Source organism: Hyaena hyaena, unplaced genomic scaffold, assembly GCF_003009895.1.
Source record: "Hyaena hyaena isolate Hyena2069 unplaced genomic scaffold, ASM300989v1 scaffold_614, whole genome shotgun sequence".
Lineage (NCBI taxonomy): Eukaryota > Metazoa > Chordata > Mammalia > Carnivora > Hyaenidae > Hyaena > Hyaena hyaena.
In genome coordinates, this window is record NW_024081244.1 from 620,909 (window position 1) to 633,022 (window position 12,114).

The window sequence follows — 12,114 nt, forward strand, 5'->3', positions numbered from 1 at the left end:
AATCATATATTTAAACATAAAACCTAAAAGTATAAAAGTTCTAGAAGAAAACACAACAAAAAAAGTAGTTTTCTGCCTTGTGCTTTGCAAAGATTTCTTAGGTATAAAAATGAAAGCATTACCCACAAAAGAAATTTTAATAGAAGTTCTTTCTGCAGAAAGAAATGAAAGAGCTCAGAAACATGGATCTATATTTAAAAAGGAAGAGTATAAATCAAGAGATAAAATATTTTATTTTGGAAGTGCCTGGGTGGCTCAGTTGGTTGAGTGTCTGACTCCTGATTTTGGCTCAGGTCATGATCCCAGGGTTGTGGGATTGAGCCCCGCCCTGCATCAGGCTCTGTGCTGAGCATGGAGCCTGCTTAGGATTCTCTCTCCCTCCCTCTGCCTCTCTCTCTCTAAAAATGAATAAAAAGAATAATTTATTTTGAATTAATCTAAAAGATAACTATTTGTTTAAAGCAGTAATGTAATCATGTATTTATTGCATGTGTTTGGTGAAATGAATAACAGCACCTTTCCCAAGAGATGGGAGAGCAAACTTAGGAATACTGTGTTATAAGGTGCCTGCAATGCACATGAAGCAGTTTGTTATTATTTGACAGTGGATTTGGATGATTAAAAATGTATATTGTAAATGCTGAGGCAACTGCTAAAACAGGTGTCTTTTGGTAGTGCTTGAGTGGGTCACTTGGTTAAGCATCTGACTCTTCATTTTGACTCAGGTCATGATCTCATAGGTCATGAGTTTGAGCCCCATGTCAGGCTCGCACGGACATTTCAGAGCCTGCTTGGGATTCTCTCTCTCCCTTTTTCTCTGCTCTCCCCTACTCACTCTTGCTCAAAATATATAAACTTTTTAAAAAATAAAAAATAAAATGAAACAGGTGTTTTTTTAAAGATGCATGAAAAGAAAAAATAAAATTGAATCATGTATAAAATAATTAAACCCAGAGAAGGCAAAAAAGAGAATTAAAATAAAGAAACAAAGAAGAGATGTAACAAATAGAAAACATTTATGAATTTTATATTTGTCTCTTTCTCATTTCAGTTCTAACAGTTTTCACCTTCTGTATTTTGCTGCCCTGTTGTTAGGGACATGCATGTTCAGGATTATTATATCTTTTTGGACATTGACTCCTTTATCATTAGGTAATACCCCTTTATCTCTGATCATCTTCCTTACTATAAATTCTGCTTTGCCTGAAATTAATATGTCTACTTAAGTTTTCTTTTGATTAGTGTTTTCATGGTTGGATAATGATTACATCTTTCTTTATCTCTTTACTTTTAATCTATTTGAGTCTTTGTATTTATGAAGAGTTTCTTGTAGTCTCCATATCTTAGGGCCTTTATTTCTTTTTTTTTTTTTTAAATAGTTTATTGTCAAGTTGGTTTCCATATAACACCCAGTGCTCATCCCCACTTAGGGCCTTTATTTCTTATCAATATCTGATCATTTCTGTCTTTTAACTGGGCTGTGTAGACCATTCATATTTAAAACGATTATTGTTATAGTTAGATTAAAATCTACCATTTTTTAACATTTGTTGTATGGCCAGCCTGCTGGCAATAAATTACTTTGGTTTTTATTTGCCTGAAGTAGTCTATTCTCTTTCACTTTGGGGGTAATTTCATCAGATATAGAATTCTATTTTGGCAGACTCTTTTTTCTTTCAACACTTTAAATATTTTTTTTTTCCCTTCTCTTCTTGTTTGAATGGTTTCTGATAAGAAGTCTTCTATAATTCATATCCTTGTTCTTCCGTAAGTGAGATATTTTTCTCTCTGGCTTCAATTAGGATGTTCTCTTTGTCTTAGTTTTCTGCAATTTAAATATGTCTAATTTGTTTTTCTTGTTGTTAGTTATTTGCCTTTTTCATATTTATCCTGTTTGGTGTTCCCTGAGCTTCTTGGACTTGTGATTTGGTGCCTGCCAGTGATTTTGGAAAGTTTTCAGCCATGAGTTTGTCAAACATTACTTCTTGAGATTCTATCTGCCGCTCCCCCACTCAGGTGTGCTCTCTCCTTCTCTCTCAAAATAAGTAAATAAATAATAAAAACATTTTAAAAAATGTGACTTCTTGCCACTATCTTCCTTCTGGTATTCTAGCCATTCATATGTTATATACATCTTGATATTACCCACCATTCTGGGATAGTCTATTAAGCTTCCCTCCCAAACTCTCCATCCTTTCATTTCAGCTTTGGGAGTTTCTTTTGACCCATATTCAAGTTCACTGATTATTTCCTCAGCTGTGTTGAGACTACTTACGAGCTTATTAAGACATTATTTATTTCTATTACAGTTGCCTTGATTTCTATTATTTCTTTTTAATTCTTCCTTATAGTTCCCATCTCTGCTGACATTACTTATCTGGTGGCATGCCAACTTTTTCCATTAGCGCTCTTAATATAATTAATTAATAGTCAGTTTAAATTCCCTGGCTGGGAGGGACGCCTGGGTGGTTTAGTTGGTTAAGCATCCGACTTTCGCTTAGGTCATGATCTCGCGGTTCGTGGGTTCGGGCCCCGCATCGGGCTCTGTGCTGACTGCCAGCTCAGAGCCTGGAGCCTGTTTCAGTCTGTGACTCCCTCTCTCTCTGACCCTCTCCTGCTCACGCTGTCTCTCTCTCTCCTAGAAATAAATAAAACATTTAAAAAAAAAATTCCCTGGCTGGGAGTGCCTACATATGTGTCATACCTAAGCCTGGTTCTGATGATGATGATGCTAAAAAAAATTAAGGGGTGGTACATTGCATGTAGTGTGGTATTTTTTTAATGTAAAAAATGGTGAAAATTTTAAAAAAAGTTCATGTTTCCTATGCATTCATAAAAGAAGATAGGAAGAATCTAGTGAAAAAATATTCTCCCCATTCATTTCCATTTTTTCCCTGTTCTACATCTTCTGACAGCTAGCCATTCATGACCTTATTACCTTCCAGAGATGAAATTAGTGGAATAGTATGTAAATATACTGTATATTCAGAAACTTTTTTAAAAAATGTATCTTGAACTCCACTCTGGTTGAAAATGCTTTCTTTTTTTCTTCTTTTTTGCTGGGCCAAACTTCTCAATTCTATACACCCTAATGCTTGTTTTTTTTCTTCTTCACATAGAAGTATTCACACACCAAAGCCCTTTATGAATATTGAGGAATGCTGTAATCATGGGGCATGTTTAGTTAGGTTATTATCAGCAAGGGGTGAAGACTTAAACTTCTTTTTCTAATTATTATTGTCCCATCAATTATGATAACATTCAGTCTCTACACAACTTAATTAGAAGATAGGATTTTAAACTTACAGAGACGGGCAGATCTTTCATATACCTTTATGACATCCAGGTTCTCCTCCGTGGAGCTGTTGGGCACACCGTGTGGGTCTGTGCTGTTCACCATGACTACCATTGTGAGGCTCAGACACATGCGCTGGGACATTATGATGCTGTTACAGGCGTGCAAGAGAAGAGACAGTCCATAGCGGAAGGAACAAAAACTTGGGACTAAGAAGTAAAACAGAGAGTGTCCATCGTTAACATAGCTGAGGTAAAAACATGCGGTAACTTCAGGAAGGGAACTCAGAAATTGGGAGCCATATATGTTATGTTATGTTACGTTACATTACGTTACGTTACGTTATGTTACGTTACGTTACGTTACGTTACGTTATGTTATGTTATGTTATGTTATGTTATGTTATGTTATAAGAAATTATGATACAACCAGAAGCTGTGTGACTGAAATAATAATCCCATACCTCCCTAAAATATAATCCCAACAAGAATGTCCTAGAAAATTAAACCAGCCCTCCAGATACTTTGGCTCATTCCTATTTTATAGCGAGCACTTACAAATACTCTGCATTAGTCTTGGAAGTAAGCCCCCACCACCCTCCCACCCCATAAGAGCAAAGACTTTCTCTCAAGGAAACTGCTTCATTCTCTTAAGTTGTATGAATAGTCTGGTTGAGAAACTCAAATATGCACACTGCTGAGAAAACTGGCATTTAAAAATCGCAATAAAAATTTACTTATTGAGGTCGTTTTAGGTGAAAATAATCAGTGTAGAATAAATGCACTAATGCGATTCAGCGAAGCCAAATAAAGTCTTTTTCAACAAATGGCATTTTCCCAAGAGAAATAGCAACATACGTCTACAAAAAGACATGCCAAAATGTTTATAGCAGCTTGTTCAAAGCAGCTGAATGTTTGGAATGGATGAATAATATATTATAATGTTATAATATACCGGGTTATATTAATATAATGGGCATTACTCAGAAATAAAAAGGAAGGAAATACACACTCAACAATCTGGATGAATCGCAACAAAAATATGCTCAGTTTAAGAATCTATAGACACCCAAGAGGGCATACTAGCGATACCTATTCTTATGAATTTCAAAAACATGCAAGATTAATTTGTGGTGGTTAGATATTAGAATAGCAATTTCCTCTAGGTGAAGAACCAGAAAGGGACTTGGTGACACTTTTAAAGTAATGTAATATTCTAAGTCGTGTTGACAAATCTAGCCATTTGTCAAAACCCATCTAAAGGTACACCTAAGATCTGTGATTTTATTGTATGTAACTGTACTTCAATCAATCTTAAAAAGGTACTGAGCAACCATGATCATATATCAGATTGGCATAGATCCCAAAGCCCATTGGTTGGCCAGCTCCAAAGAATAGAAGAGAGAACCTAATTGTTACAACCCAATGGAGGGTAATTTGGTGTCTCTTTAGTTTCATCTTTTAATTGCCTGTGGCTGGTATAAAGAAAGGAATTAGGCGGTGCCTCGGTGGCTCAGTTGGTTAAGTGCCCAACTTCGGCTCAGATCACGATCCCTTGGTTCATGGGTCGAGCCCCGCTACGGGCTCTGTGCTGACAGCTCAGAGCCTGGAGCCTGCTGCGGATACTCTGTCTCCCTCTCTCTCTGCGCCTCCCCTGCTCATGCTCTGTCTTTCAAAAATGAATAAATGTTTTAAAAAAATTTTTATTAAAAAGCAAGGAATTAAGCTTTTAAAAATTGATACTGTATCCAGGCAGCTAGCCAAAAGTCACTCTTGTTTCTAAAAACTCATCTGCTAATTTGGGGAGGTTTTCTATGTGGGGAATATTTAAACCTGATGATATTACTGGCTCTTCTGCTATCCTCATGTCTCTAATCTCTTGTTTTCATTGGATCAGAACCACCAGTGAATTGTTGACTGCACTTAGCCTCCCTGGCTTTCATACCACTGTTCCTGATTGACACCGAGTAGCTCTAACGTTTCTACAGTTGAGATAACGCTTGCTTGCTGAAGGTTTTGTCCCAGATGTGCCTGCTAAGCGTGCTCCTTTTCTATTGCTATGTAAAAACAAAGTCTGCAAACCTAACGGCTTAAAACAACAACCATTTACAAACACAGCTCTGCAGCAGAGACGTTTTAGCCTAGAGTTAGCACAGCACAGCTAGGCTTTCTGCTCATGGTCTCAAAGGCTAAAATCAAGGGATCGGCCAGGCTGAGCTCTCAGCTGAAGGTTCTAAGCAAGGACCTATTTCCATTCTCATTCAGGTTATTGTAAGAATTCAGTTGTCCATGGGCCTGCTACTGAGGTCTCCATCTCCCCGCTGAGGAGGATAATTTCCCTACCTTAAGACCAGTTCATTTGGGACCATATTTAAATCTGCTAAATCCCTTCAGGCAGCACCTCGCTTAGTGTTTGCTTAAATGACTGGCGGAAGGTGCGTATACACCAGGGGCCAGAGTCTTAGATTTCTAGCCACCACGGTCCAGCCTCTGGTCCTGAAAGGTTCATGTTCATCCTCCATGCAAACCACATTCGCCCCCTTCCATGGGTCCTTAAAAGTCTCATCTCATAATACAATATCTGCTCAAGTCCACTGCCTCCTCAAAATCTCATTAGCGCAAAGTCACAGATCTCATCACCGAAGTGATCTCAAACCCAGGTGAAGGAGGGTCCTAGCAATAATCCCCATGGGGCACAATATTTCTGTGTCTGTGGACTTAGGGAAGGGGGAAGCAAGTTACATTTCCCCTTCCTCCTGTCACACACCCTGCGGCAGACACTGGGTAGTTGTACAGATGTTCCAGTCCGGAAAGGGGGAGAGAGAGGGTAAAAGGGCATTGCTGACTCCGGAATGTTTTGAAGTTCAGCTAAACAAATGTTGGATTTGCTGCTACGTTAAAAAAAAAAAAAAAAAAAAAAAAAAACGGCAGTAATGCTGGAAAATTAGTTTTCTGCACTTATTTACCTTTGTAAACATAAAACTATTAGGTGAAATATATTCAAAATTAAATATGTCCTTAGAAGTGTGTCTGATCTGCCAGAAAAAATGAAATATTCAGGCCAAGAGTTTAGTGAGAACGGGCTCCTCAAGGCATACACTGAGCAGTGAAGGCAGATTTGTCCCTGAAGGCATTCGATCTCCGTGTTCTTTGTTTCTGTTTTTGTTTTGTTTTTGGTTTTGTTTTTGTTTTGCCTCCCTGGGCTCGGGGACAACAGGAGTCAAATACCAGCGCCCGGGCAGTGGGAGGGTTTAGGAAGAGACCCTCTTCTCAGATACTCGATGCCCAACACCTACTGGCTCAGTGAAGGGTCAACACACGGACGGGGGCCCTTCTGAAATGGTCTCCCCGTGTGAACAGGCCTGAAGCTTGCCGGGGAGAAGAACACCGGTCATCAGCCAGTCCTTCCTCTGGCTTACAGCCCCCTACTGACTGTCCGGGGCCCATCAGAAAAATGTCTCCCACCACATATGCATGCACACACCCTGACAATGGCTTGCTCCAAAGTTTTCTAAACCTTATCTTTAAAATCAAAAGGAAAGGGGCACCTGGGTGGCTCAGTGGGTTAAGTGACTCAGGTCAGGATCTCACCGTTGGTAAGTTCAAGCCCCACTTCGGGCTCTGTGCTGACAGCTCAGAGCCTGGAGCAGCCTTCCGATTCTGTGTGTCTCTCTCTTTCTCTGCCCCTACCCCACTCACACTCTGCCTTTCTCTCAAAAATAAATAAGCATTAAAAAAATTTTTTAGGGGCGCCTGGGTGGCTTAGTCAGGTTAAGCGTCCGACTTTCGCTCAGGTCATGATCTCGCGGTTCGTGGGTTCGAGCCCCGCGTGGGGCTCTGTGCTGACTGCCAGCTCAGAGCCTGGAGCCTGTTTCAGTCTGTGACTCCCTCTCTGACCCTCCCCTGCTCACGCTGTCTCTCTCTCTCCTAGAAATAAATAAAACATTAAAAAAAATTAAAAAAAAATTTTTTTTAATAAAATTGAAAGGAAAGCGAATGGACCTGGAAAATGAATGGAAACACTAAGGGAAGAAAATCCCTGGAGGAGGGAGGAAAGCCTCTAGATAACAAGGGGGAAGTGTCCTCACCGCATGCAGAGGAGGGCATCCAGTCAGGGGCCGCTAGGGGACCCTTTCAGTCTCTGCACTTGGTCCAGGAAGAATGTGAATTACTTCTAGGTCTCGAGTTAAAAAATAAACCACGAGGAAGTTCTGAAGTCCTCGGGCCTGGCAAAGGTAAGGGCCTGCCTGTCCAGCTCGTGGACAGTGAGAACAAAGGGTACAGCCCCGAGGAGATTTACAGGAAAAGAAGAGAAAATTCAAGGACTTGGGGCAAATTAACAAAGGAATTCACCCCAAGAGCCTAACAGGAAGGAAATTTTAAACATAAGGGCAGAATCAAGGATAGATCCATGTCAGTTTATATGCTTATGTGCTTTTATGCTTATATGTTTTATACATTCATATGTAAATTTGAATATCGATTAAAGGGATGATAGAAAAAAGACCCGAATCATAAGAAACACAAATAATACAAGAAGAAATTTGAAATGTATAGACCCGTCATCTTTACATAAATTATGCGTTGGCCAACCTCCTCTCCGGGGATTGTGTTCCCCGTGACGAATACGCAACTCTAGACCATAGTGCTAATTTCTTCTTGTCCTCCCTCTGCTCTGCTCAAAATAAGCAGTTTGTCTGCAAAAGTTTTCAGTCAATATGCACACGTTGATGTCCAAGGATGTAGTGACTCAAGGACATTTATCCTGTGTCACTTCCATCCATGGCTCTGTCTCTTTCTCCTTGAGATGAAGCAAAAATAGTTCACCTCTTTCTGATCCTCTCCGTCACATGGTTAAGTGGATAAGTATATAAGAATTGAAATAAAAAATATGAATGGTTTTTATTTAGGGTTTTTCTTTTTTCTTATGTTTATTTATTTATTTTGAAAGAGAGAGAGAGAAGTAGGCAGAGAGAGAGGAAGAGAGCACCCCAAGCAGGTTCCAAACCATGAGTGCTCACAGCCCGATGTGGAACTCAAACTCACGAACCTGCGAAATCATGACCTGAGACAAAAGGAAGAGTCAGATGCCTAACCAACTGAGCCACTCAGGTGCCCCTAGGGTTTTTCTAAAGAAAACTATAGCAGGACTAACTTTTTCACCTCTTTTCCTGAACATTTCTAAGACCCTTTATATGTTTTTTATGGGAAAATGCGCTCACCTAGAACCTATGATGTCGTGTAAGAAGAAGAAAGCATAACCAGTGGGACAGAGAATAATCTCTACCTTTCCTAGGAGGGAACTGGTTATCCATCTGCACAGAGGGGTTCCAGTTTTTTCTCTTCTTGCTGAAGGGTTTGGTCTGCAGTACAAGGGCAAAACATTTGGTGTCAGCATAACCCAGGGAAGAACCCACCAGAACCACCCACTACTCCCTTCTGACTTAAAACATGCATCAAAGGGAAGCTTGTTCCATACACCAGAACCCACTTAACATAATCATGTGTTTCCTTTGACATTGCACTTTTACGCCTTCCTGGTTGATTAAAAATCTATAACCCCCTGGAAGTTATTTTTAAAAAGAAGAAAAACCCTGCTAACCCATAATTCTATGTCCAGTGAAAATACCCCTCAAAAGTGAATCAAACAAGCAAAAACCAAGAGAATAAACTGACCTGGCCTACAAGGGTGTTAAAAGATGTCTTATGACTGCATTTTTACAGCAAGAAAATAAAGATTTTTTTAGGCAGGAAGAGATTGCTGAAGGTCAGAAATGGGAATGTACAAAAAACATCGGGAAAGGAACACGTAAAGGTAAAATAAATTATTTTTTCATATATCCTGACAGCTGAAAAAGAACTCTCTGCTTCTTAGTCTTGCCTTCCCACAGAGAAGCGGGTCGTTCTGCCCACAGTGCCTCCACCACTGCTCGGTCCGCACTTACCGCCCGAGGACACTGGTCCAGTGCCCGTCTATGATTTGAGATGTGGCCACATCACCTTAGATGACCGGATGCTTGAAAAACAAGTCCCTAAGGTTGGATATGCAAACTGGTTTTGAATGAACGGTTGGTCAACCACCATTATCATCTGCTGAAATATCTCCTTGGCTGCTGTTTACTTCAAAATATACACATGCACAAACATGCCCACATACCACACTCATGCTACACAAACACCCATGGGCTCTGCACCCACACACAACCACACATACGAACACATCCCACCACAACACACACACACACCAGCTCCGCACAGCACACACGTCACAAACGCACTCACGCATACGTTCCACCATACACACCACCAACACCCCGCACCACTCACAGATATGCAAGCAGCACGCAACACACAGCATATGCTTCTCTTTCCTTGTCTGTCCGCACAACTGCTCACCTCACATTAATCCCTAGAAATAGGCTCTTTTTACTCTCCCTTGGGAAAAATCTGTGGAAATAGATTTTCCCCCCAGATTTCCCCAGCCGACTAAACACCTTTGATAGGATCTTTAAGAGAGAAGCCTCCCCCCCACCCCCCCGCCCCCCGTCGTTCTGAGGAACTGTTAATTTCATTTAATGAGTAGCAACTTAAGAGTAAGACTGACCTGATTCAGGACAGAAAAGCAATTCCTTCTTCCCTTTGAAGACCTTGAACTTTCAAAAGTACTGAATTTCTGGATTTACCAATTTTAGTCCCATTAATCCTTCACCAAATCCTTGTTATGACCTCACCATGTCAAAGTTAAACCCTTAATTTTTAACTTTACTTTCACCTTTCCTTGCGTCTTCAGGGGAGGAGTAGGAGTGTTACAATCTTCCAGTGGACTAGAAACCTCCTGGAAATCTGCCATCAAATTCATGACCATAGTAGACAACGCTGCTAGTCTCCTCCTGCCGGGAAGGAGATGACCAGCTTGCTGGGAAGTGCTCCCAGGATGGATGATTTCTACTGAGGATGGCTCTGGGTACACAGTACGATTCCGACAGGAATGCGATGGCTTTTTATGTGCCCCGTAAATGCCCAATTAGCTTTTTGCCTTCCTGCCTTCTTTTTCCCCTTCCTTTTCCTTCTCTCTGTCCAACTTCCCTTCCCTTCCCTCTCCTCTCTTTTGCAAAGACCACATCTGTCTGACATTCAAGCTACTCAGAGAGAGATGCATTTTATTAAAGCACGTCCTCCAAAGGAAGGGACTTCACCATGGCTTCTGCAATGGCTGAATTCTCCTGGTTCCACCACCTCTCTGTAGATATATCCAAGAGTGCTTTTACCTTGGAATTTTGTGATCTATTGATCAGATAGGAATATCTAAGCCTTTGAGTCAGGGATTCTGCACGAAAGCTTCTTACATACATAACATTATTGTTTAAAAGATGTGTGAGTATGCTTATCAAGTGCCTAATACATGCTTGGCACATAACAGATACTCTACAAATTGAAACAGTTACTATCTCTCTAAAGAAATGTTGAAAATTCTTTTATGATTATTTATATTTGCGAGAGAGAGAGCATGAGCAGAGAAGAGACAGAGAGAGAGACAGAATCTGAAGCAGGCTCCAGGCTCCGGCTGTCAGCACAGAGCTTGATGCGGGGCATAAACCATGAGCCATGAAATCAGGACTTGGGCGCTTAACCAGCAGAGCCACCCAAGTACCCCAGAAAGTGATGAAAACTTGAACTTGCTTACCCAGGAGACTTTGATGTCTTATATATTCAGCGGGAATTTTTTCCTTGTCAGAATTCCAGATTCGGGCTATTCCCGCGTGTTTGTACAGTCTGAGGCCAAGGCTGGCCGTTTCTGGCATTTTCTGGCCACTTAGTGGTTGAAAGCCCCAGATCACCAGGTGTTCAATGTCCACATTTTAAATAAACAGCGTGCCCATCTGCTGTCAACGTCTCCCGTAGCGGTTACTGATTACCCGGAGGGAACGGTCCTTCTGTGTGCTGGGTCCAAAGCTTTCTGTTGCACTCTGACATCCTTTGAAATCACTTCTGGGTCTACAGTTCCATTCTGTGCTTTTCTTATTAAGTTTTTAAATTTAGCTTGATATTGGAATTTTCAAACACGTGAGAAAAGTGAACAGTCTAATATAACCGTGGACCCATTAACTAGCTTCAATAATTATCAATGTTTGGCCATTGGAGACATATATAGATACATTTCCAGTGGTTATTTTCTGTACTATTTTAAAGTAAATCTCAGGTATTATGTTATTTCTCCCATAAAAAGTACAGCATGGATATATTGCTCATTAGTGCTTTAAAAAAAAAAAAGACATAACTAGCACTCCATCAGTACTTCTAATAAACAATAGTCCCTTAATATCATTGCATAGCCAGTCATTATGAAAATGTTTCCGATCCCTGCAGAGTCGTCCTTTTATACTTGATTTATTTAAATGAGGATCCAAACAAGATGCACATGTGGCACTTGAGTGTTAGGACTCTCGCCTCTTTCATTTTGTGACCATTCCTTCATTCACTTCATATTTGCTGTTACCTAAAAACAACAACAGCAATCATAACAAAACAAGGCCATTTGCAGAGTGGCTTTCATATCCAATTTGGCTAATTACTTCCTTTTTGTGTCATTTGATAAATTTCTTTATCCCTTATGTCCTGAAAACTGCCCGTGTATGGAGAGGCTGGCTTAGATCCAGGACAAGAATAATTCGTGGGGTGCGGAGACTTGCACGGTGGCAGCGTGTCTCACTTTGAGTGAGATAAGATTGCTCAGTGGGCTCAGATAGTCTCAGCTTGATTTGTCCACTAATGAAGTTCTCAACCTGTATGGCCTTTGGTGGTTGTCGGTAAATGCTGCAT

The 12,114-nt window shown here is 40.5% G+C and overlaps 1 protein-coding gene and 1 long non-coding RNA gene across 2 annotated transcripts in view; one reads left to right on the forward strand and one right to left on the reverse strand.

Annotated features, from left to right (window-relative positions):
- SLC17A1 (solute carrier family 17 member 1) overlaps positions 1 to 8,624 on the reverse strand; it is a 29,549-nt gene extending 20,925 nt beyond the window's left edge. Inside the window, exons 1-2 of the mRNA XM_039257320.1 lie at positions 8,582 to 8,624; positions 3,332 to 3,504 (exon numbers count right to left, since the gene is read on the reverse strand). Of these exons, the coding sequence (XP_039113251.1) occupies positions 3,332 to 3,504; positions 8,582 to 8,609 (201 nt within the window). The 5' untranslated portion in view covers positions 8,610 to 8,624. The remainder of the gene's footprint in view (positions 1 to 3,331; positions 3,505 to 8,581) is intronic.
- Positions 3,471 to 10,370, forward strand: LOC120248828. The gene is made up of 3 exons (XR_005532689.1): positions 3,471 to 3,547; positions 9,144 to 9,331; positions 10,085 to 10,370. It is a non-coding gene; the product is annotated as an uncharacterized LOC120248828 (long non-coding RNA).
- Positions 10,371 to 12,114: the final 1,744 nt, after the last annotated feature.